This window comes from Scylla paramamosain, chromosome 31, assembly GCF_035594125.1.
Source record: "Scylla paramamosain isolate STU-SP2022 chromosome 31, ASM3559412v1, whole genome shotgun sequence".
Classification (NCBI taxonomy): Eukaryota; Metazoa; Arthropoda; class Malacostraca; order Decapoda; family Portunidae; genus Scylla; species Scylla paramamosain.
The window spans coordinates 4,037,501-4,062,500 of NC_087181.1; the positions used below are offsets into that span (position 1 = coordinate 4,037,501).

Consider the following 25,000-nt stretch of genomic DNA (forward strand, 5'->3'; position numbering starts at 1 on the left):
TTAAAAGTAGAAGGCCGGAAGTAATATTAAAGTTATACTTGGCGCTGGTCAGACCTCATCTAGACTACGCTGTGCAGTTCTGGTCCCCACATTACAGGAAAGATATAGGTCTATTAGAATCAGTACAGAGGAGAATGACTAAAAGGATACAGGGGATGAGGAGTATTCCTTACGAAGCGAGGTTGAAGCGGTTAAATTTACATTCTCTAGAGAGATGTAGGTTAAGAGGGGACCTGATAGAAGTCTTTAAGTGGTATAAGGGTTATAACAAGGGAGATGTAAGCAAAATTCTTAGGATCAGCAACCAGGGTAGAACAAGAAACAACGGGTTCAAGCTTGAAAAATTTAGGTTTAGGAAGGAGATAGGAAAAAATTGGTTCTCAAATAGAGTGGTAGATGAGTGGAACGGACTCAGTAATCATGTAGTTAGTGCTAGGACACTAGAGGGCTTTAAGAGAAGATTAGACAAGTTTATGGATGGGGATAGCAGATGGAAATAGGTAGGTGTGTTTCATACAGGGACTGCCACGTGTAAGCCTGGTCGCTTCTTGCAGCTTCCCTTATTTCTTATGTTCTTATGTTCTTATGTACTCATTATTCTTACTCTTATTCTTATTGAAGAGAGAGAGAGAGAGAGAGAGAGAGAGAGAGAGAGAGAGAGAGAGAGAGAGAGAGAGAGAGAGAGAGAGAGAGAGAGACCGTCAAGATAATGATGAGGACGATGACGAGAAACGGAGGGAATGAGTGGAACGATAAGTAAGTACTTAAAACGAACTTAACACTACTACCACCACCACCACCACCATCACTACCACCACCATCACCACCGCTGCCTCAGAATCCACACCAGGCCCTGATTTCCTGGTACTTGTACGTAGTGGAGTGTTTACATTAATTACCTTCAAAAGTGCTGGTAACGAAACAGAAAATGTTGTCCTCTTTGGAAGAAGACGTGGAGACAGTTGAAAAAATAAAGAGGTAGAAAAAAAAGGTGAATGGGAAGAATCGATTAAAAAGATGAGGAATGAAAAGAAAATGAGGAAAAAGGTCATTTCAATATGGAAGCCAATAGAAATACGTAATAACATAGTGAATAATGAAAACGAATGAAGGGAAATACATAAATGTGAAATATAATTAAAGAAAAACACTGAAAAGGGAAATGAGAGATTTAAAAGAGAAAACAAAAGATTAACAAGAGTAATGACAAATAATGAATATAAATAACCCAAGGAAAAGTCGCATGAAAAAAAAATTAGATAAAAAAAAATAGGAATCAACAGTACAAGAGAATATAAAACGACAACAAAACAGAAAGCAAAAGAAAACACAATCGTAGAAAAGCAAAGAAAAAGAGACTTAAGCGAAACTCAGAAGGAAGACACCAGTAATTTTTTAAAAATTAATCCGTTTCATCTTCTCTCGCACCAATGCATGATCGTTTTTTACCCCAATAGAACACCAATGTTAATAAAGAGAGGGAAAAGGAAAAAAAAAAAAAAACCGGCACAGGCATACTCTTCTTACTGTCGCAACATGTATGTACTCGTATGTAATAATGACTAACTCCCGTGAATGTAATCCAGTCAGTAGAGTTACGAAGGTTACAATAAGTTGATATGTGCCCTCCCCCTTCACTCTGGCCTTGTGGACCTCACACACAAGGACGCTAAATGGCAGTCATATCACATTATCTTATCCTGCATTACCTTTCACATGTGCTGCCTTGCTTCGCCTTCCGCCTATAAATCAATTAACGTTCTATGAAGAATGAATTCCTCGGGGCTTATTACACGGCGATATCAAGGCAAATATGACCTTCTATCTATCTGTCTATCCATCTACTTATCTGTCTATCTAACTTTTATCTATCTACCTATCTATCTATCCATCCATCCATCTGTATCTCTATTTTCTCTCCTCATCCACTTAAACTGTGCAAGGTTCCACTGTTAACTAAAGCGAGAGAGAGAGAGAGAGAGAGAGAGAGAGAGAGAGAGAGAGAGAGAGAGAGAGAGAGAGAGAGAGAGAGAGAGAGAGAGAGAGAGAGAGAGAGAGAGAGAGAGAGAGAGACAGAGAGAGAGAGAGAGAGCATTTAATGAAGTTTAAAGACTCTCCTCTCTCAACACACGAATAACGTTCCTCAGAAAAATCCCACACACGTTTTCTTTCCACAGATAAAATCCGAAATGACTTTTTTTCCCTCTTACAAAAAAAAAAAAAAAACTCTTATACTCACGTGCAACAATGTATACAATAAAGAAACAGCATAAAATAACAAAGTAATGTTAGGAAACAAAGGACAGTAAAAGTATATGTATTAGATATAAGTAATAAGCAGAGAATAAATAAATAAATAAAAAGACAAAATAACAATATAACATAAGGATACCGAAGTACAGTCTTGTCTCATAAAATGTCATAAGAAATAAATATGAAAGAAGGAACCGTCATATTTACTTTTTCATTGTCTGTGTTCTTCAGTGCCAATGAAATGTCGTAAAAAATATATAATTTTTATCTGAGGTGACAGGAAAGACACATTCCCTCTCTCTCTCTCTCTCTCTCTCTCTCTCTCTCTCTCTCTCTCTCTCTCTCTCTCTCTCTCTCTCTCTCTCTCTCTCTCTCTCTCTCTCTCTAAGTAGGCATCACCCATTTTTAGCACTTAATTTCATTTTTTTTTCCTTTCAATCTGCTACATATTTTCCCACTTTAGTGCTTCATTTCCTCATATTTTCCTTGTTCATTACCGCAGTTTTTTTTTTTTCAAGTTAAAGCATGCTATTTTCTTTCCTCACTTTCCTTTAAGCATGATGTCATTCTCCGAGTAACTTCAGGCACCTACTAATATTACATTACATTCTCTTCCTGATGTCACTTGTTCACTCCGGCTTATGTCTTTCAATGTTTTCTTTTTTTCACTTCTTTCTGTTAATTTCTGGCTTTTTTTTCTTTTTTATGTGGTGCTATGACTGTCAATGTGTGTGTGTGTGTGTGTGTGTGTGTGTGTGTGTGTGTGTGTGTGTGTGTGTGTGTGTGTGTGTGTGTGTGTGTGTGTGTGTGTGTGTGTGTGTGTGTGTGTGTGTGTGTGTCAGCATGTATATACATTTACTTGTCTATACGTTTGAAGCTTTTTTTTTTCATTCTTTTTTACTTTAAACTTTCTTTTTCAGTCTCTCCGATTTTATGTTTGTGTTCTCTCTCTCTCTCTCTCTCTCTCTCTCTCTCTCTCTCTCTCTCTCTCTCTCTCTCTCTCTCTCTCTCTCTCTCTCTCTCTCTCCAATACATTCTTACTTTTAAAACTCTTCGTCAGCCTTCGGGAATCCTAAAACTCCAACAAACTGCCAGCAACACACTCAGTCCCTGTGCTTCCCTGAGCAGTAAAGGGCGGACGTTGTCATCTCCCGGCGTTACTCCTTCGAGACGCACAGTACAATATGTAAGTTCGTGTAGCGTCTTCATATTGACCGAAGAGATGAAGAATGTATGTCAGTACGTATATCAGTATATCTTTGACCTTCTGTCTGTCTTGTGTGGGTGGGTGCGTGATTGGTTGGGAGTCTCTGTCCCCAGCTTATGTCCAATTTTGTGCATTGTAATATATCTGTTTGTCTGTCCGTTTGTCTATTATTTCACACACAAACACACACACACACACACACACACACACACACACACACACACACACACACACACACACACACACACAATATCTCAACATTTGCTTTTTACAAATGTCGCAAGAAAGAAAAAAGAAAGAGGAAGAATAATGTGCACGATATATATGCATGTGTATTGTGTTGCAAGACATCCAATCTCTCTCTCTCTCTCTCTCTCTCTCTCTCTCTCTCTCTCTCTCTCTCTCTCTCTCTCTCTCTCTCTCTCTCTCTCTCTCTCTCTCTCTCTCTCTCTCTCTCTCTCCCCATGGTTTCAACACAATTCCAGTGATCCACACAACAATATACAAAATTTATAAAATGCATTTTTAATTTCTAGTAAGGTAATTCATAGAGTAGCAGGAGAATTGTGTGTATTTTTGGCGACAGGAAAGTGTGTGTGTGTGTGTGTGTGTGTGTGTGTGTGTGTGTGTGTGTGTGTGTGTGTGTGTGTGTGTGTGTGTGTGTGTGTGTGTGTGTGTGTGTGTGTGTGGGCGCCTCTGTCTGCAACTTGATTCACAGGACGAATCATTTTTTTTATGTGTCTTTTTTGTTTTATAATGTTTTGCTTTCCTTTGTTTCTCTAGGTTTATATGTAAAATCTCTCTTTTTTATCCATTGCTCGTGTGTAAGTTACCAAACATGAACATACAAATATTTTCGTTATGCGAAATTCAGTCTGTTTGCCTCAAAGTTTCTGATATTTTTCTATTTGTAATGATTCTATATATGAATGTTTGTTTACTATTTCATTTGGCATATGCACCCATCAGTCAGTGTGTCTATGTGTCTTTGTCTGTCCTGCTTTCTGAATGTCTGATGTGCTGGCTGACTCTCTAATGTCATTTCCTTCTAACATAGTACATACCTTTATTTATCTTAGTTTGTTTACCATGATTTACAGTTGCATTTCTATATGTTCTGTCCATCAATATACAGCTAATTTCTCTCTTTATCTGATTCATCGCTTACACTTCCACTTTCTTCTTATTTGTTTATGTATATTGCTCTTCAACCATCCTGTGTTTCTTCACTTACCTACCCATTCGTCGATGTTTTATCTGTATATCTCTCCCTATCTAATACTTCCACCTTCTTATCAATCAACGGGAATTTATCAACATATTTTCCCACCTATGTACTATTATCCCTGTCTATCTGTCTATCTGTCTATTTATCTAATCTATTTTCTACTTACTGAACTGTCTATCTTCCCATCTATATATATTTATATCTACTTATATACCTATTCATTTATTCATGTATCTATCAATCTATCTATCCATCCATCTGTCCATCTATATATCAATCTATTTATCAGTCTGTCAATCTATTTATTAACCATTTACCCATCCAGCCATCTATCTGTAAATCTGCCTGTTCAACCAGATACCTATTCATTAATCAATTCGTCAGACCAATAACACATTTCTCTATCTGCGCCTGAACATACTCACCGACCCATCTCCCCGCTCACCGCCACTGTACCGAGATAATGCACCCTCAATACACTCCTATACTCGGCGGCGGCTAGGCAACGCTATTTCGACATGTTCCACTAAGCATCCCTGCTTATAAGGGGAGACAAGGCCCTGCTAATGCTACGGGACTGGAGGAGGAGGGGGAGGAAGAGGAGGGGCGTCTGTTGCAAGCATTATGTCGGCGAAAGGAAGGATGGAACGTAAGGGAGAGAGGATGAAGGATGGTGGAGCGAGGGAAGAGAAGAGAGGAATTCTTGAAAATGGGAGAAGTTGAGAGTGAAGTGTGGTGGTAGTGGTGGTAGTAGTAGTAGTAGTAGTAGTAGTAGTAGTAGTAGTAGTAGTAGTAGTAGTAGTAGTAGTAGTAGTAGTAGTAGTAGTGGTGGTGGTGGTTGTGGTGGTATAGTTCGTAATTTTTCTGTTCCTCCTTCTTAGGGTGAATTGTAGATTTTTTTTCACTCTACTAAAAATTGTATTTTTTTTTTTGTCTTTTGCACAAAATAGAAAAAAAATCAACATTTCCGAAAAGACGGTATTCAAAAGAAAGTAAGCTTCTTCACTTGTCTTATTCATTATGACGTAACATTCTGAGGTAATTTGTGCGTCCAAAGGCACAGACAAAGGGGTGTTTGAAGTGGATGTTTTTACTAATGCTGTTATTACCCTCCTCCTCCTCCTCCTCCTCCTCCTACTTTTTTTGCATAGGAATAATAATAGAATCTCACTTCATTCTTTCCAATCAAAACGCAGCCAGTTTTTCCCACACAGCGCGATGGTTTTCCCACGCCAGCACAAGCACGAGGGCGTGTCGGTTTGGCAGTCATACACTGCTCTAGCTTACTTTACTAAAGGGTAGTTAATCTAAATTAATTCCAAAGCGATATGTAAAGACCTGTATGAGTGTTTGTTTTGGTTATCCTATGTAATCACATGTTGTAATCCTCATTTTCTTCGTCCGCATTCTCCTGTTATTGATCAACTTTGTGATTTTAAGTACTAGAGGTCAAAGTTGCAGGCGATAACCTGTGTATCCAGCCCTAAAGGGAAAGGTACACAAACACAGTGACCGAAGCTGTGGCCTGATTGACTGCCGCCTCCCTGGAAAGCGCAACGCAAGGATTCTGCACCACCCCTCAACAACCAAACTGTGCCTTCACCTGCGCTACGCACACACCACATCACACAACTATCATGCAGTTACACTCTCCCTCACAAACAAAAGTAGACAGACCACAACTCTTTCCCTCACTATTCTCTCAAGTTCTCTGTGGTTTTTCTATACCACGTGGTATCAATTCCTGTATCTTGTCAGCTTCTGCTGGAGAGATTGGTGGGGAGGAACCTTCTGTACTATCCTGTATCTCCCAATAATAGTTAATGTAGAATAATTATCCAAACAGCCTCGTCAGTAACTCAAGGTTTGGTCTTCCGTTGCATTCCTTTGTATTCCTTTGTGTTCTTTCCTCCTCCTCCTCCTCCTCCTCCTCCTGCCTGCTGCTGGATGTGATGGCTCATGAATAACATGTGAATATGTTCTTAAACCACTCAGTGAAATCATAATTCGAGCTGAGAGAGAGAGAGAGAGAGAGAGAGAGAGAGAGAGAGAGAGAGAGAGAGAGAGAGAGAGAGAGAGAGAGAGAGAGAGAGAGAGAGAGAGAGAGAGAGAGAGAGAGAGAGAGAGAGAGAGAGAGAGAGAGAGAGAGATTCATGGCAAAAAGTAAATTCTTTCATACAAATGCACCACATTAAGCGCCTCCAGCGTAAGACTGTATAATTATCAGGCAGGAAGCGCGGCAGTAAACACGTCAAGTCTATGGAGAAGGCAGGGCGTGTTTCACTTGCTGGTCTTGCCTCTCACTTTTTTAATATACGTTTTCTTTTTTTGCTTTTCTTTTTTTTCCTTGCATGGATTGACAAGGTGTGGAATAATAGTAAGAAAATACAAATTATACAAAAACTGAATTGGTGTCACTCCAGATAATAATCCTGCTCTTTACTACAACAACAACGACAACAACAACAACAACAACAACAACAACAACTACTACTACTACTACTACTACTACTACTACTACTACTACTACTACTACTACTACAAGTAGTAGTAGTAGTAGTAGTAGTAGTAGTAGTAGTAGTAGTAGTAGTAGTAGTAGTAGTAGTAGTAGTAGTAGTAGTACTACTACTACTACTACTACTACTAGTAGTAGTAGTAGTAGTAGTAGTAGTAGTAGTAGTAGTAGTAGTAGTAGTAGTAGTAGTAGTAGTAGTAGTACTACTACTACTACTACTACTACTACTACTACTACTACTACTACTACTACTATTGCTACTACTACTGTTATTAACATTCACCTATTAAGACTCAGGAAAGATTTGTCTTTCTCCAACCCTCTGTGCTTCTCAAAAACATGGAGCTGCATTTGGAAATAAAAATTCAAATAGCTGAACACAAAAATCATTTAGATGCAAAAGATATCGGACGGTTCAACTTGAGTAAACTGGAGTAAACAATGCAATACATGTTTAATTTAGAGTCAGTATAAAATGGTATTCTTACATTTGCATATAGCCATTATTTATACTCACGCTCTCATATCTTCTTGGCGAATGGCAAACAGAGGAACAAAAAAAAATCTTTTCAGTTGCCGCTTCCATACATACAGACAAAAAAAAAAAAAAAAAAGATGAAAAATTAAAAGTCAATATGAAAACTAAATATGTTTCTGGAAGTGCCTCAATACTCTTAAAACAACTAGTCACAGGAAGGGGAAAAAACAGAAACAGGCAGAGAATTCCAGAGTTTACCAATGAAAGGGATGAAAGAATGAAGATATTGCTTGACTCCTGGACTATTGAAAGGGAACTTAAAGACTTCTATCACGTCCCCTCTTAACCTACGTCTCTCTAAAGAATGTAAATTTAATGACTTCAATCTCGCCTCGTAAGGAATACTCCTCATCCCCTGTATCCTTTCTGTCATTCTCCTCTGTACTGATTCCAATACACCTATATCTTTCCTGTAATGTGGAGACCAGAATTGCACAACATAGTCTAGATGAGGTCTGACCAGCGCCAAGAATATCATTAATATTACTTCCGGCCTTCTACTTTTAACACTCCTAAAAATTAATCCTAGTACCCTATTTATCCTGTTTCTAGCCTCTATGCATTGTTTTCCTAGACGGAGTTCACAGCTAACTATAACTCCTAAATCTTTCTCGTACCCTGTAACTACCAGAGATTGTTCGTTTAATGTGTACCTACTGTGTGGGTTTCCTCTACCTACGCTAAGTACTTTACATTTATTGATACTAAATTGCATTTGCCATATGTCCGTCCATTCATTCATCCTAAATCTGCCTGCAAGGCGAAGGCACCCGTTTCTGATCTAATTAATCTATCTTTGTGTCATCCGCAAATTTACTAACATCACTACTAATTCCACTAACCAAGGCATTGATATATATTAGAAATAACAATGTCCCTAATACTGATCCCTGTGGCACCCCACTGATTACATGACATCACTCGGATTTCGAGCCGTTTATTACAACTCTTTCTCGCCTGTCGCTAAGCCATGACCCTATCCAGCCTAACACCTTCCCATCTATCCCGTGTGCCCTAACCTTTCTCAGGAGCCTTTCATGGGGTACCTTGTCAAATGCTTTACTAAAGTCCAGATACAAGATATCATAACTATCACCATTATCTACTGCCTCGTACTCTTTACTGTAAAAACTTAACAAGTTTGTCATGCAAGACTTCCCCTTCGTGAAGCCATGCTGTGATTAATTTATCAAGTTATGTTTGTCTAAATGTTCCCTAATGTTCCTCGCTCTTATTAACTCTAATATTTTACCTATAACTGAATTTAAGCTGACAGATCTATAGTTAGACGCTAAAGTTTTATCTCCTTTCTTAAAGATGGGTACTACATTAGCCTGCTTCCACATTACTGGTACCTCACCTGACTCAAGTGATTTCCTAAAGACAGAGACTAACAGCTCACTAATAACCTCTTTGCATTCCTTAAGTACTCTGGGATATATTTCATCTGGTCCTGGTGTCTTGAACTTTTTTTAGCCTATCTATCTCCTGTTCCACTATCTCTCTACTTATGGAAATATCTGTCAGCTTCTCATTCTCATCTGCTCTAAACATATGTTCACTATCTGGCATATCCTGCATGTTTTCCTGGGTGAAGACAGATGAAAAATACTCATTCAGAATTTTACTAATCTCCTCCCCAGAACTAACCAGCTCCCCATCTGCTGCCTTTAATGGACCTATAGTATCCTTATTCTTCGTCCTCTATTCCTGATAAAATCCCTTGGGGGTCCGTCTTCACATGGCTGGCTACACTTAATTCATAATTGCCCTTAGCTTTCCTCGTTAACTTCCTGACTGTTCTAACTAATTCATTATATTGTGACCTTAAAACTTCTTCACCTGCCCTTAATGTCTTATATATACTTCTCTTCCACCCTATATAATGTTTTAACCTAGCAGTCATCCATTTAGGATAATTTTTCTGTGATCTTATTGCCCTATACGGGATATATGCTAACTGACCTGTATGAACTTTATCTACGAAATATTTATACAATTCATCTACATTTACTTCACCTAATTCCCTCATCTCGGCCCCTACCATCCTCTCTACTCGCTCATCTACTCGCCTCGACCTCACCTCTCTCATTTCAGCATGACCTGACATTCCACCATACTCACACCCATATACCCCTCCCTCTCTCCTCCGCCCCTTCCGAACACATCTTACCTCCTCTTGTCCTACACCCTCACACCTCACCTCACCTCTCACATCTTGCCTTATCTCTCTCAACTCCGTCCCGGACCTGACCTCACCCTTCATCCGTTGCCAGTCAACTCCTTGGAGGTACCTTTTTAATTCCTCAAATTCTGCTCTCCTAAAGTCAGGTATTTTACTAGTGTTTTTGCTTCTAAAAGTTTCTTCCCATTTTAAATTGTACCTAATTTCCCTATGGTCAATGTTACCTAGCTGTCCTCCAACCTCTACCTGCGTGACTGCTTCCTCCCTGTTAGTAAGAATTAAATCTAGAATATTATTCCCCCTTGTGGGTTCTACGACTACCTGTTTTAAAAAATTATCCTGAATTACCTTAAAAAATTCTGCTTCCTTGTTACCCACCATCAGACTCCAGTCGATATTCCTAAAATTAAAATCTCCTACCACACATACCTGACTGTACCTGCCTGCTCTATTTATTTCCTGCCACAGTGAGGTGTTAATTTCCTTTGTACTGGTCGGTGATCTGTACACTACTCCCACTACTGTACATTGCTGTACTACTACTGCTTTCCTATCTGTTTTAAATCTACTGTTAATACAACACTGTAATGTGTCCCTAACGTATAACGCGACGCCTCCTCCTCTCCTGTTTTCCCTATCTTTATAGAACAATGTATAACCATCTATCTTGACCTCTGGATTAAATACTTTTCCTCACATATCTAACCAAGTTTCAGTTAAAGCAATGATATCAAATTTCTCTACACACACTATTCTTCTAAGCAAGTCTATTTTATTCAAAATACTGCTACATTTTGTGTGGTAAATACTTAAGCTATTTCTCACCTTCCCTGAGCTAGCTACCTTTCTAGATTTAACTAATTTATCCTATGTTTACTCCTCACAACACCTTCTTCCCACAACCCTTTCCCGTATATGAAGTGAGTTATGGCAAATAATTGGCGCATTTTGTGCGCTCGAGCTCGATCTGTAGTGATGAGGCGATAGTTGTGCGAGTTGCGAGGCAGAAACCTTCGCCCACATGCCGATAAATCGAAATATGCAAAATACAGCAAAAAAAGGTGAGTCTGACGAAGAAATTAAATAAAATAACAAAGATACGCCTTCAAAAGTTACCAAGAAGTATTTCCGAAAATGAAATCGAAACTTTTATATACGATGGACATCAAAAGGTGCTCCTGGCCAAATCATCGTTGTGCCCTCCAGGGCCAGGCGGGAGCGGTGGGGTGTACAGATGTGCGGTAACAAAAATAGAGCCCCCTCGCTCCGCTACGGGAATGATCCCTCCAAAGATATTAAATACGTTACTAAATGATTAAGAAAATCATGAATTATCTTTCATTCGCTGACAAGGAAAATAAAAACGTGAGGAAAACTAATATTTTCAGAAATCTACAACGACGAGCCTCTAAAAAAAGGGAGACAAATAGTGTGGGCCGGCTCTAGTCATCAAGGCCCACGTCACCTTGACTTTTCAAGGCGACAATCAACACACACAGAGACAAATAAGAACACTTCACAGAACTATACAAGCTTTCCTCTCTTTGATTTTACTTGAATAAAGCTGCAACAAAGGTTATGACGCTAAAAAGTTACCTTAGGTTAGGTCACAAATATCATGGTGGTGGCGCTTCCCGGGAAATCAGAGTTAAAAATAATATCAATACCAATTGAACAAAGAAAATATAAATATCTTTTCTCCATAGAAGGAGAGTATTTATTTTTTTTTTTTTTTTTTACGTGGAAACCAAATTCACACTAAATGAAATGTGTTACAGTAATAGTTTCCAAGGACACTTTATCATAACGGGCAAAATAGTATTAATCTACATAACGGTAAAACACACTAAAGGATAAATAGACATATAAACTAGAAGATCTGATATTTGTTACCTAAAAAAGACCTCAAGTGAATATTCCCATTATTGTGGAAAGTTTTTTGTAATTGCATCTTTCCTTTCTTCACTCATATATACGTACATACAAAAAAAAAAAAAAAAAAAAAAAAAAAAAAAAAAAAAAATATATATATATATATATATATATATATATATATATATATATATATATATATATATATATATATATATATATATATATATATATATATATATATATATATATATATATATATATATATATATAAAACGAACGCAAAAATGACAGCTAATTGTTAGGTTTCAATTGAATCTCTAAGTAAATATTTATACCAAAAAGATGACACCATTATAGAAAACATATGATTTCGTATCCTTCTTTTCTCTATGCATAAATTAAAATAAGCACACGAAGACTGGAATACAAAAATTATAGTTTTGAAAAAGATTCTCGGTTAATCCTCAAAGGACTTTTTTCCCTGTAAGATGTTGCAATGAACATTATAGACTAAATTTACATTCTGTCTTCTTTCATATATATACCCTAGGAAGGCAGAAAAATGGGAGACAAAAACAACGCATTGGAAAAATGTTTAAACTAATCCTTCAATGGATAACACTACTGACACGATACCATGGAAGCACATCCTTTCTTTCCTTCACAGATTCGTGGGAAGCTGACAGGAGAAAGGCAGGCAACAGTGACAGGTTTCCGTTGACATGAATAAAAAAAAAAAAAGTTTAACAGCGAGATCAAAATAGAGGGCACATGATGTAATGAAGCAGGTACTCACTTTCCTCCTGCATGTGTTGGGAGTGTTCACCGCGGCACCACCTGCCATCCTTTCCTGAAAATATCAAAACATCCACATAAAAAAGTGATGCAGCTTCACTATTCTAAAAAGAGCTAAAAATGAAGCATCATAAACAGAACCACCAGAAATCCTTTACTGCATGAGTTAACAACATACACATGAACAAAAGAGGAAAGAATAAATACTGAACAAAAACACGAAATGTCATAAATAAAACGTGTCAAATTCCTCCAAGCAAGAACACATGGATACATGGAAAACAACACTGAAAACAGAACACACTTCAAACGCTGAGAATGTTAAATATGCACAACAGCTGCAACAAAATAAAACGAACAAACACCATTACATATATAACAAGATCAAATAAGAAAATAAAAAGAAGCAAAAATAATAAATGTAAAGCTTGCCAACATTCAGCGGTGTCTAGAATATGAAGGTGGTAGTTAAGTGAGACTGAAGAGGAGGAGCACAAGTCATGCTGCGATTGATGCATGAAGGCAATCAAGGGAGAGGGTCGCACAGAGGAGGCGGGACGCAAGGCGCCTTCAGGCCAGTCACTGCTGGTGTCCCTCGCCTCCCCTTCCTGCCTCGCTGCGAGGTGAAGGGGCCACTACCACCGCTGCCTCAACACTTACACTACCTTTGCGTCTCAACACTGAAATGCTTCAATGAATGGGAATGAACGGGAAAGTAATGGTCACTTAGAATTGCTTATAACAAGTACATGTTACTAAGTGTTGTAAATCAATCTGTCTGTCTGCGTCTGTCTGTTTATCTCTGCCTCACATGTTCACTATAATGCTCTGTAAGAATGAGCATCCCAATCTCTGTTGCTTTGTTGCAGCGCATCTATTTGTATTAATGTTGTGTGTGTGTGTGTGTGTGTGTGTGCGTGTGGTGTAACATTACGAGTGGAACAATATTTACGAGTATGGGTCAGTAGGTCTGTCTTCTGGTATATTTAGTAGTTTTAGGAAATCAATGACAACTACGTATTGTGCACGAAAAATGGCATACCGTAAATACGAGGCCATGAGAGAAAAATATAGTTAGGTCACTATGTTTGCATTTTCTTCGCTTACAGTAATTGTTATCACGAAAGAATATACGAGTGACGGAAGAGGCATACGTTTATATTGTGCAAACATTATGCTGTATTAATATCCCACTGACTAATTCAGTTAGACTTTTGGTTAAGTACTCACTGCAGGGCACGGTAAACTATTTATTAAAGTATTTTACAAAAAAATTGTGAAAATATATTCATTGTAATGAAATATTCCAGTTTCTGCCGCTATTTAAAACTACTTTGTCCATGTCTGTGCCTGCCCGCACATCCATCTGTCCCTCTGTCTATTTGTCTGTCTGTCTGTCTGCTTCCTTGCCTTCTATTTTTGCCTGCCTGCCTGTCTGCCTGCTTCTTTGCCTGCCTATCCTCTTCAAGTTAGCCTGACTATTTCCCTGTCACCCTGTCTGTCTGCCTGCTTTCTTTCTTTCTTTTTTGTATGTCCATCCACCTCTTTCCCCGCAAGTTAGTCTTTCTGCCTCTTTGCTTGCTTGCTTGCTTGCTTGCTTGCTTGCCTCCCTGCCTGTCTGTTTGACCGTCTGCCTTCCTGCCTACCTGTCCCCCCCCTCTCTCTCTCTCTCTCTCTCTCTCTCTCTCTCTCTCTCTCTCTCTCTGATGATTATCTAAACAAGTCAAAACATTATTTAAACCACTACTACGAAATACCAAGGTACTTGAAGGCTTGTCTGTAAGTGGTATCAGTGTGAACAGGTTACATCACGCTCCTATACAATCATGATTTACGCAGCACACCCTCCATAGTAGGTTGGCAGGCACTTCCCACACGTTAAGGAGTCCTTCTTCATTTTGCTCTCTAATTTAAACTTCTTTATACAAATGAAATTAAACTTCGGGATTTAAATGGTCACTTTCTTTCTTAGCGCATAAACAAAAATGTGCTGGACAAATGTAACGAAAATATTTATATTAAAAAAAAAACAATAATAATATTCGAGCCACACTCCACAGTAACGAAAGCTTTCATAGATATAGGAAAATATTGCAAAGGTCGCACTGAAATATTATTTATCACCGTACAACTACCATACCTAATTCCCGGGAGCAGACTCATGCAGGATAGAAAAAGATGAAACACCAATAAATACTGGTAGAGAGTCATGAGAACATGCCAATTCATCAACGAACTCCCGGGAGAGAGAGAGAGAGAGAGAGAGAGAGAGAGAGAGAGAGAGAGAGAGAGAGAGAGAGAGAGAGAGAGAGAGAGAGAGAGAGAATATATATATATATATATATATATATATATATATATATATATATATATATATATATATATATATATATATATATATATATATATATATATATATATATATATATATATATATATATATATATATATATATATATATATATATATATATATATATATATATATATATATATATAGCAGAGAGAAGGAAGGATAAAATGAAAAACAGGAATATAAGGGTGACGGAAGGCAGGCAGGCAGGCACTCAGGGAGGCAGGAAGGAAGCAAGGAAGGAAGGAAGGAAGGAAGGAAGGAAGGAAGGAAGGAAGGAAGGAAGGAAGGAAGGAAGGAAGGAAGAAAGGAAGGAAGGAAGGAAAAAGACAAAAACAAGTATCAATATAATAAACATAATAAATAATAATAAATAATAAACAAAAATGATGACAGGGAGATACATTACATTGCACGTGTATCTAAGAGTGAACATTACTCACGGCTCACCAGCACTCCCCGGCACACAGCTAATCCTGGCGCTAGTGAGGGTCTGAGGAGGAAAGACGCTTACTTTCCCTTGGCTTACAAACGAAAGCGTGCTCTACCGTACCTCCCATCAGGAAGCCACGCTAATTGGGTATTAAAAGATGGAGTGTGCTTTTCAGTATTTCTATTTCAGGAACACCGCCACTAGAACAACTAATTGCTTACTGTCCAAGGCAGGTACAGAGAGAGAGAGAGAGAGAGAGAGAGAGAGAGAGAGAGAGAGAGAGAGAGAGAGAGAGAGAGAGAGAGAGAGAGAGAGAGAGAGAGAGAGAGAGAGAGAGAGAGAGAGAGATTTCCACGGCAAAGTAGAGATAACGAGGAGATAACGACTGCACTTTCTATAAATACCTAAACCTGCAATTCATTACGTGTATCAGAATGTCTTCTTGCAAAGGAAACTACTCCCAGCCTCCCACTCTCTCCTGTTCTGGCACCTGATCCCCGCTGACGCCAGGCATGTTGTGCGTTACCCAACTAATTATTAGCAGTGCTCTCTCTCTCTCTCTCTCTCTCTCTCTCTCTCTCTCTCTCTCTCTCTCTCTCTCTCTCTCTCTCTCTCTCTCTCTCTCTCTCTCTCTCTCTCTCTCTTATATATGATCTCCCATGAAGGCACTGAAAGCTCACCCACTGCCCAAGTATCCATATCCACGTGTGATCGTGACATGTCAGTACTCGAGGTATTCATGAAAAGTCTGAAAGCTGATGACACTGGAGCTCTGACCAGGAATCTTGAATATCGTCTTTGAGTGCGTGATGCAGCTGGCAACAGGATGATGAGATAAAATCATTATGTCTATAAACTATAGGCTTCAGCATTCTGCAATACCGTTGAATATATATATATATATATATATATATATATATATATATATATATATATATATATATATATATATATATATATATATATATATATATATATATATATATATATATATATATATATATATATATATATATATATATATATATATATATATATATATATATAGTGTTTCTACTCTGACAGGCGATGCTACTGTTACGACGACGACGATGAGAACGAGGACGACGACGATTAGAGGCACAGCACGAACGACGGCAGAAACAGCAGTGGTGACTTTTGTAAAGTTTAGCAAAAGCAGCAGCAGCAGCAGCAGCAGCAGCAGCCGCAGTAACAGCAGCAGCAGCCGCAGCAGCACCAGCAGCAGCACCAGCAGCAGCACCAGCAGTAGCAGCGGCAGCAGCAACAACAGCAGCAGCAGCAACAACAACATTAGCAACAGCAACAACGGCAGCGGCAGCGGCAGCAGCAGCAGCAGCAGCAGCAGCAGCAGCAGCAGTAGTAGTAGTAGTAGTAGTAGTAGTAGTAGTAGTAGTAGTAGTAGTAGTAGTAGTAGTAGCAGCAGCAGCAGCAGCAGCAGCAGCAGCAGCAGCAGCAGCAGCAGCAGCAGCAGCAGCAGAAGCAGTTGTTCTGGTAGTTATTGTTGAAGGAAGTAAAAGCAGCAATACCAACAAGAGCAGCAAGATCAGCGAGGGCAACAGCAGCAGCAGCACCAGCTTCAGCAGCACCAGCAGCAGCAGCAGCAGCAACAGCAGCATATTAAGTGTAATAATCTCCAACAGATAAAACACGCGGTGAGAAGTAACACGAGGCATCCTGGACAAACACCTGTCCACCTCGGCCCTGCAGGAGCACCTCACCGGCCAGTGTTCTTTCAGTGTTAATTCACATCTCAGTCCTTTATGTATTGTTGTGCCGGCGAGGCAAGACGCCTTGAGGAGCGCCACGCGCCAGACATTCCTTCCCGGGCTGGTTTTCAACCTACGTCTGTCTTCACTTATCAAATATAAATGTGTAGCAAGAAAGACAATTACCGTCTTTCCTTCAGTATTTAAAACTATTAATGTCTTTATACATTTGGCATCCTTTAATCCATGCTTCCATTTTTGGCATTATTTTGGTTTCCTGCTGTAGTTTGTACGTTCATTATAAGAGTGAAATATACTCTCAAGTGTGAAAAATTGCGATATCTCTAAACACAGCCCATCACAGGTCAAACTTAGCCTGGTGCCACAGAAAGTTTGATAAAACTAGCAAATAATAATTTTTCTTTACTATTCAATGTTTTCTGGAAACAAAGGCAATTCCTGGAGTATGAGGAATCCCTGTTCTCTTTCTTCGTCCCGGTGGAGGAAACACAAAGACGCTCACTCTCATTCTAGATTTACACCTTCACCACCACCACCACCACCATAAATAAAATAAAAAAATACACATAAATCTCTTGAACACGTGATGCCAGACCTTTAGAAGATTAGATATATTTCTGGATAGTTGGGATGAGTGGACACAGGTTTGCAAGTCTTATACAAGAACTGCCGCCTTTGGACGGAGTAATAAGACAGTCTTCTGCGGAAGAAAAAAGGAGGAGGAATAGGAGGAAGAATACAGCAACATTCTCGCATGCATAGTTGAAGTTGAAGTGTGGATGTCTGAAGCAGCAGCCTTGCCTGGCACTTTCACAATCAGTCCCCTGTTAGCGTACTTTCCTTTCATGAACCCCTGGAACTTTTTTCCCTCTCATCTCAAGGCGTCGCTAAACACAGCCCATCACAGGTCGAACTTAGCCTGGTGCCACAGAAAGTTTGACCAGTCGTAGTTTACATATATATGTTTCTTCCTCTGATGGCGGTGACGCTGCTGTTTCTTCCTCCGATAACAGTGGTGGTAATTCTTTTTCTTTGCTTCTTTTTCTTGTTTTCTTCCTCTGATGGCGGTAATGCTGCTGCTGCTGCTTCTTCTTCCTCTGATGGCGTTGCTTCCTGTTCTTGTTCTTCTAAGACAGTTTGGTGGTCTGAATTGGTTGGTGATAGGGTATTCAGAGTGGGGATAGTAGGAGTACTGCACACTCACCTCCCTTGCTCCCCAGTCATAATTCAAGTCAGGTTGGTGGAAGACTGGGAAGGGTAGGGATGTGCAGCACACTCACCTCCCATGCTCCCCAGGTTACATTTGTAACATCAGTCAGGTTGGTTGTTTTTGGAGTTGCCGGGGTCAGTCAGTCAGGCCCAGTCAGTCAAGGGTAGTGCTACGCACTCACCTTGCCAAGATCAGAGGGGTGGTGATGGTGGTGTGTACATTTGGAGTTGGTAGGATGAGTCACATTGGTGGTCAAAGTCAAACTGGGAGACTGGGAAGTGTAGGGAGGTGCTGCACACTCACCTCCCGTGCTTCCCAGGGGCGGTCAGGATGGTGGGTCTTTGGAGTTGCCAGGAGGAGTCACGGGAAGTGCTACGCACTCACCTTGCCAGGATCAGTTGCCAGGGTGGGGAGTACTGGTGGTGGTCGGTACAGTTAGAGTTGCTAGGATGAGTCAGATTGGGGATCAAAGTCAAACTAGAAGGCTGGGGAGAGTAGGGAGGTGCTGCACACTCACCTCCCGTGCTTCCCAGGTGGGTGGTGGTCTTTGGAGTTGTCAGGGTCAGTCAGGTTGGTATTGTTTTATTTTTATTATTTATTGTTGATTGCCAGACTCAGTCATTTTATTGAGGGGGGAGTAGGAGTTTTATTGTTTTTACTTTATTTATTTTTGTTTTTATTCATTTTTTATTTTTCATTTATTTTGGGAAGGGTAGGGAAGGGTAGGGAGGTGCTGCACACTCACCTCCCATGCTCCCCAGGTTACATTTGTAACATTTGTCAGATTGGTTGTTTTTGGAGTTGCGGGGGTCAGTCAGTCAGGCCCACTCAGTCAAGGGAAGTGCTACGCACTCACCTTGCCAAGATCAGAGGGGTGGTGGTGGTGGTCTGTACATTTGGAGTTGGTAGGATGAGTCACATTGGTGGTCAAAGCCAAACTGGGAGACTGGGAAGGGTAGGGAGGTGCTGCACACTCACCTCCCATGCTCCCCAGAGTCAGTCAGTTTGGTGGTCTGTTGCCAGATTACAGTAAGATTTGTAGGTCAGTCAGGTTGGTTGTTTTTATGGTTGCCAGGGTCAGTAAGGCAGGTGGTAGGGAAGTGCTACGCACTCACCTAGCCAGGACAGGGTAGGATGTAGGGATGTATGGATCAGGGTCAGAGTGGGACACAGAGTAGGAGGTACTGTTGGTCTGTACATTTGGAGTTGTTCTTTGAAGTTGCCAGGATGAGTCAGGTCAAACTGGGAGACTGGGAAGTGTAGGGAGGTGCTGCACACTCACCTCCCATGCTCCCCAGGGCCAGTCAGTTAGGTGATTACATATCTGTAAGTCAGTCAGGTTGGTTGTTTTTGGAGTTGCCAGGGTCAGTCAGTCAGGGTCAGTCCAGGGAAGTGCTACGCACTCACCTTGCCGAGATCAGAAGGGTGGTGGTGGTGGTGGTCTGTACAGTTGGAGTTGCTCTTTGGAGTTGGTAGGATGAGTCAGATTGGTGGTCAAAGTCAAACTGGGAGACTGGGAAGGGTAGGGAGGTGCTGCACACTCACCTCCCGTGCTTCCCAGGTGGGGTGGTGGTCTTTGGGGTTGTCAGGGTCAGTCAGTTGGTATTGTTTTATTTTTATTATTTATTGTTGATTGCCAGACTCAGTCAGTTTTATTGAGGGGGGAGTAGGAGTTTTATTGTTTTTGTTTTATTTACTTATTTTTTCATTTATCTTTTTTTATTACTTTTATTATTTTTTATACCTATATATATTTTATTCTTTTTGGTCTGGCAGTCCGTAGACTTTAGGAGAGAAGGGAAGTGCTGTGCACTCACCTCCCTTGCTCTCCCGAGGTCCGAGGTGGTAAGGAGGTTTTTATTTATTTTTATTTATTTATTTATTTATCTTTATTTATTTATTTATTTTATTTTATTTATTTTTTTTTTTTTTGCGTGGTAGGTTAGGAGACAAGGGAAGTGCTATGCACTCACCTTAATTCTTTATTTATTATTTTTTTTTCTATCTTTTGCCTGGTAGGTTGGAAGAGAAGGGAAGTGCTATGCACTCACCTTTATTTATTTATTTTTTATTTTTTTATTTTTTTTTTTTATTTTTATTATTTTTTGCCTGGTAGTCCGTAGACTTGCCAGGGTTAGGTAGGGGAGAGAAGGGAAGCGCTGTGCACTCACCTCCCTTGCTCTCCCGGGGGCCGGTAAGGCGGTGCCTTCCTCCCCTGGGGAGGGGTAGGGAGGTGCTGCGCACTCACCTCCCCTCCTCCCCGTGGGCAGTTCCATCACACATGGTGATGGAGGGATGCTCTTTCAAGGTTTTTGTGAGTTCCGAGAGGGGGGTTCGAACCTACGCGCCCCTCACTTCCCTCACGCCAAACTCCAAGTGCATCACTCTACCCACTGGGCCACGAGGGCCCTTTTTCTTTTTTTTAAAGTTGGTCTATTTCCCCATCTTCCCCATCTTTTTTGTAAACTTGCTCTATTTAACCACCTTATGTTCACGCCAGTATGTATTAAAGAATTATGATGTGAATTATTTTCATAACGTTATTTATTTATTGTATTTTGTATGGGATATGACCGCTGGCATCCCACACACACTGGGTTCCCAAGACTGTCACTACGCCATGAAACCCCAACGGTAAACAAGATATATTTGAACACATCATTTCCCTTCCTGTGTTCATGCAGCACCAAAAGTTCAATAAGAAAAACTGCTGCTCATTCTAATGTGAACGTTCATCCCACAGTGATAATTAGATAACTGTTGACTTGTGGGAGTATGTCGTGGAGTACAAATAGCAGTAGGTAAGATCAGAGAACTTTACAGAGGCAGGAATTCCTTGGTTATGGAGCAGCCTTCTGGAACCCTCCCCTGTGCTGCACCACCACCACCACCACCGACAACAACAACAATAACAACACACCATTACACCTGTCCATCCTGCAGCACGAGAATGACTCAGCCCAGAGAACCACGGATTGCTTTATTCGTAATTCACGTCCACTCTCAACATAGACATCAATCAAATTATGTCACTGAAAAAAGTTGGTGAAGCACTCACTTCTTCACACAGGCTTTACTACCTATCAGCAGGATGAAAGCTTCCGACTGGGAGGAAGGGCGGCGTCGGGAAGGATTAAGAGAGAGAGGGTTGGGGGGACCAGCGAAGGCTAGAAGTGTGTTTATGCTTCATAGGTATAAAAAAGAATACTGCATGAAAAAGAAGAAAGACCTGTGCCCCTCCCACCCCTGCTCCCCGCTTGAGGCGATACGTAGTGAAGTGGTACTGTTGTTGTTGTTGTTGTTATTATTATTATTATTATTATTATTATTATTATTATTATTATTATTATTATTATTACTATTATTATTATCATTAAAATTATTATTATTACCGTCATCATCGTCATCAGCACCATCATTGTAGTGTAGCTGGTTTGTGTCCTTTTATTTCCGCGTCGTATCTTGTAAGCTGTAAGTTTTAATAGTTCAGTATTTGTAACGATGGAGACCTTGTTTTTTATTCTTTATGCTCTGCACGGTGTCATTGGCATTTACATCTATATTTCCTACTGTTTTCTTTTTTACTGTTACTTATGTACTGAATCTATTTGTTTTGTAGAATTTATTTATTACCGTACAACTTGATTTTCGCTCAAGTTAACATTTATGTAGATTTACTTATTTGTGTTGTGTAGGATACTTTCTTGTTAAGTGTGTTGAGGTTTGTGTTTTTCTTCTTTTATGTTCACTAGGTAACGGTGCACACAGGAATTATAAATGTTACTAATAATGATAATACTGATTATGGATGACAAACTAAACTGATGAATAAACATCGAAAAATTCATTTTAATAAAGCACATTTTGCATAGTGCTTTATAAGAAGCGCTGCGCACATGGACTTTAGAGATGCGATGTACCTTAAACTTAAAATGAAGCACTAAGGCAGAGTGAGTGGTGGGTGGAACTGATGGCAGTACACTCAGGGTTCCCAGATTACTGAAGCAGAAAAAGGCCAAAGCCAACAAAAAAATAAGACAAAACGGCCAAACGCACTACAAAAAGACCCAAAAACAGGCAATAAAAAAACCCAAAGTTTATATTATTCCACTTCAGAATTTACCAAATATTACACGATGTGTACTGAGCACTGGGCTATAGCGGACTACTGGAGTGGCGATCTGTGTATACAAGTGCCACGTACTTCGTCAGTCCTTCGCCTGGGCCAAAAAACGGAAACGAATTCTAAGAATTCAATTCCAGTGTCAGAATACCGACAGTGGAAGAGAGTTACTTGTAACGGTATGTGCTAGGCAACTAGGCCTAAGGCCATACAGCTCCCGACGCCTCATCTGAAACCTGACCCCAATCCAATGTACACTAACTGAGATTGGTGGGTTCAGGAGTGAATGCAAAAATACTAACAACACATTATGAAAACGTTCTTGGCACAAAGAAGTGTTCTTGTTCATGACGTGTACCATATACCTACGTCCCTACTTCATAACCATGGGGAAGGACTTTCGCTCTGCAGGCATTATGTTATTGTAGCAGCAATGTCATAACAAGCTAATCGTTATTATTCCACACACTTGACCTTTGCTGAATATCATTTAAGTATTTTTTTCCTCATATAAAATTAATCAATGAGTGCACGCGGGCCACACTAAATCAACTGGCGCGCGGGCCTACAGTTCAATCACACTGCTCTAGACATTTTTCTTTCCCACTCGACATAAATATAAACAACCAGAACGATCGCTTTTGGGGGATGGAAAACGAGTTTACCAATGACTCATCATAACAAAATATACGGTACTACCATAGACAGCACCCTATCAACGTACTCCTGGGTTGTTCATGAACACAGGTAGCTGTTGATAGGAAGCCTTAAATTACATCAGCCGCTTGAAAAAAAAAAAAAAAAAAACACGCCAGAGTTCAGCCGTGGACTCGCGCGTCATCAGCATCATCTCCCAGTTGATTTGTCCAATTTTCCCTTATTGTTATTCAACAGCAATAAGAGAAAATGGGAAAAACTGTAAGTATAACCATGGTAACAGAAGGAAAATAAAGGAAAACATACGTGCACTCGACAACTTGAAAAAAAAAAAGTTTTGTCTTAGGTGGCGGTGAACAAACTTACCATATTAAATAAACTTGTTATGGCCAAATGGAGCATATATAAGCAACATATTAAAAAAAAAAATAATAATAATAATAATAATGTAATTCATGGCAAACTAGATATCCTTAGACCAAATGCATGAAAAAAGCCAAAAATCATGTTTTGGCCTAAAAAAGGAGAATCTGGCTGTCCTGATCTCCGACAACGTGACGTCATGCGCGGAAAATTGAAAAAAAAAAAAAGTGTAACAAAAGTGGGCTTGCTGGGTTCTCTATACTGTGCCTGGCGCTTTCAAGAGAGGCATCAGTCAATCAGAGGTTTATTGCGAAGCCTTCGAGTAATTTTCGTTACTCTATTTCGTATTGTTTTTTTTTTTTATAATCTCTCAATATTCCTTTTATAACAGGATGACAAAAACTGTACAATGTATTCAAAATGAGGACGTACAAGTGAGTTGTACAAGGTGAGATTTTTTTTTTTTCAGATTGGAAGGTGAAAACTATTAATTTATTGGCAATTTCAATGACTTCATTGCATTGTTTGCTTTGTTTAAGATCTGTTGTCACTAAAGCTCCCAGATCTTTCTCAGGATCCAAACTTTTGATGGGGGATTACTTTTTATAATTTTCCTGCCGATTGCTATTTCCAATATTTGATACGTGGCATTTATCAAAATTAAAGTTATAAGCCACGTTTCACACCATTCAATGAGAGTGTATGCATCATTTTGCAAAATTTGACGCTGGTTTGGTGTCAGTCTTGTTAGCAATTTTAGTGTCTGTGAATTTTGACAGTTTACTTCTGATTCCTTCGTCTATGTCATTCATATATATTATGAAGAGGATCTGCCCTAAGATTGAACATTGAGGAACGCCACTGCTTACATTAACCCAATTTGAAGAATCAGAGTTTCTGGTGACCCCGCACTACAATATATATTGTACTGTCAAAAAAGAAGAAGAAAAAACGAAAAAACAAAACAAAACAATAAGGAAGAGGAAAGAAAAAAAAAGGTAGAATAAGTAAAAAGAAAGAAGAAATGGAGAAGATGAATGAAGTATGGAGAATAACAAACGATCATACTACACGGGAAAGGGAAGATAATTGGCACTTGATATCGAGGAAACCGAGGAAACACAAACAAGGACACAGGACCCAAGCACTCCACAACAGGAAGACGGCCATACAACCTGGGAAGGCAGCCTGGGTCAAGGAGGGATTAACGGTAATGATAGCAGGGGCAAGGCAGAGAAAGGATTTGAAAGGGAAAGTAGGCCAGGAGGCGTGAGGCACCAAGAAGGACAAGTCAGCCTACGCCCACTTAACGCTCCGCCTCCAAACTGCCCCTACCCTCTGACTGGCTTCTGTATCAAGCACCACGCCTGTGGGCGGATCACATGCATAGATGAGCAATGTGAATAGTAGATACGTAAAATGTTATGAAAATTACGATAGTTTTTTGAGAGAAACAGGCAGTCCCAAACGATTGTATATTAGAGCGTGTAACAGTGGAATAATTCAGTAGTGGAGAGT

General features: G+C 39.8%; 1 protein-coding gene across 10 annotated transcripts in view; it reads right to left on the reverse strand.

Annotated features, from left to right (window-relative positions):
• Nucleotides 1–25,000, reverse strand: part of LOC135116394 (uncharacterized) — a 243,875-nt gene that overhangs the window by 108,204 nt on the left and 110,671 nt on the right. For 7 of the 10 annotated variants that reach the window (XR_010276288.1, XR_010276287.1, XM_064033828.1 and 4 more), the window contains one exon: nucleotides 12,598–12,651. The exons of 2 other annotated variants lie outside the window; for them this stretch is intronic. Coding sequence is in view for 5 of the 8 variants with exons in the window: in XM_064033828.1 (XP_063889898.1) it covers nucleotides 12,598–12,651 (54 nt within the window). In the remaining 3 variants the exon portion in view is untranslated. Of the gene's footprint in view, nucleotides 1–12,596; nucleotides 12,652–25,000 lie in introns of those variants that run through there. One more of the 10 variants, XR_010276291.1, reaches the window with a different exon arrangement.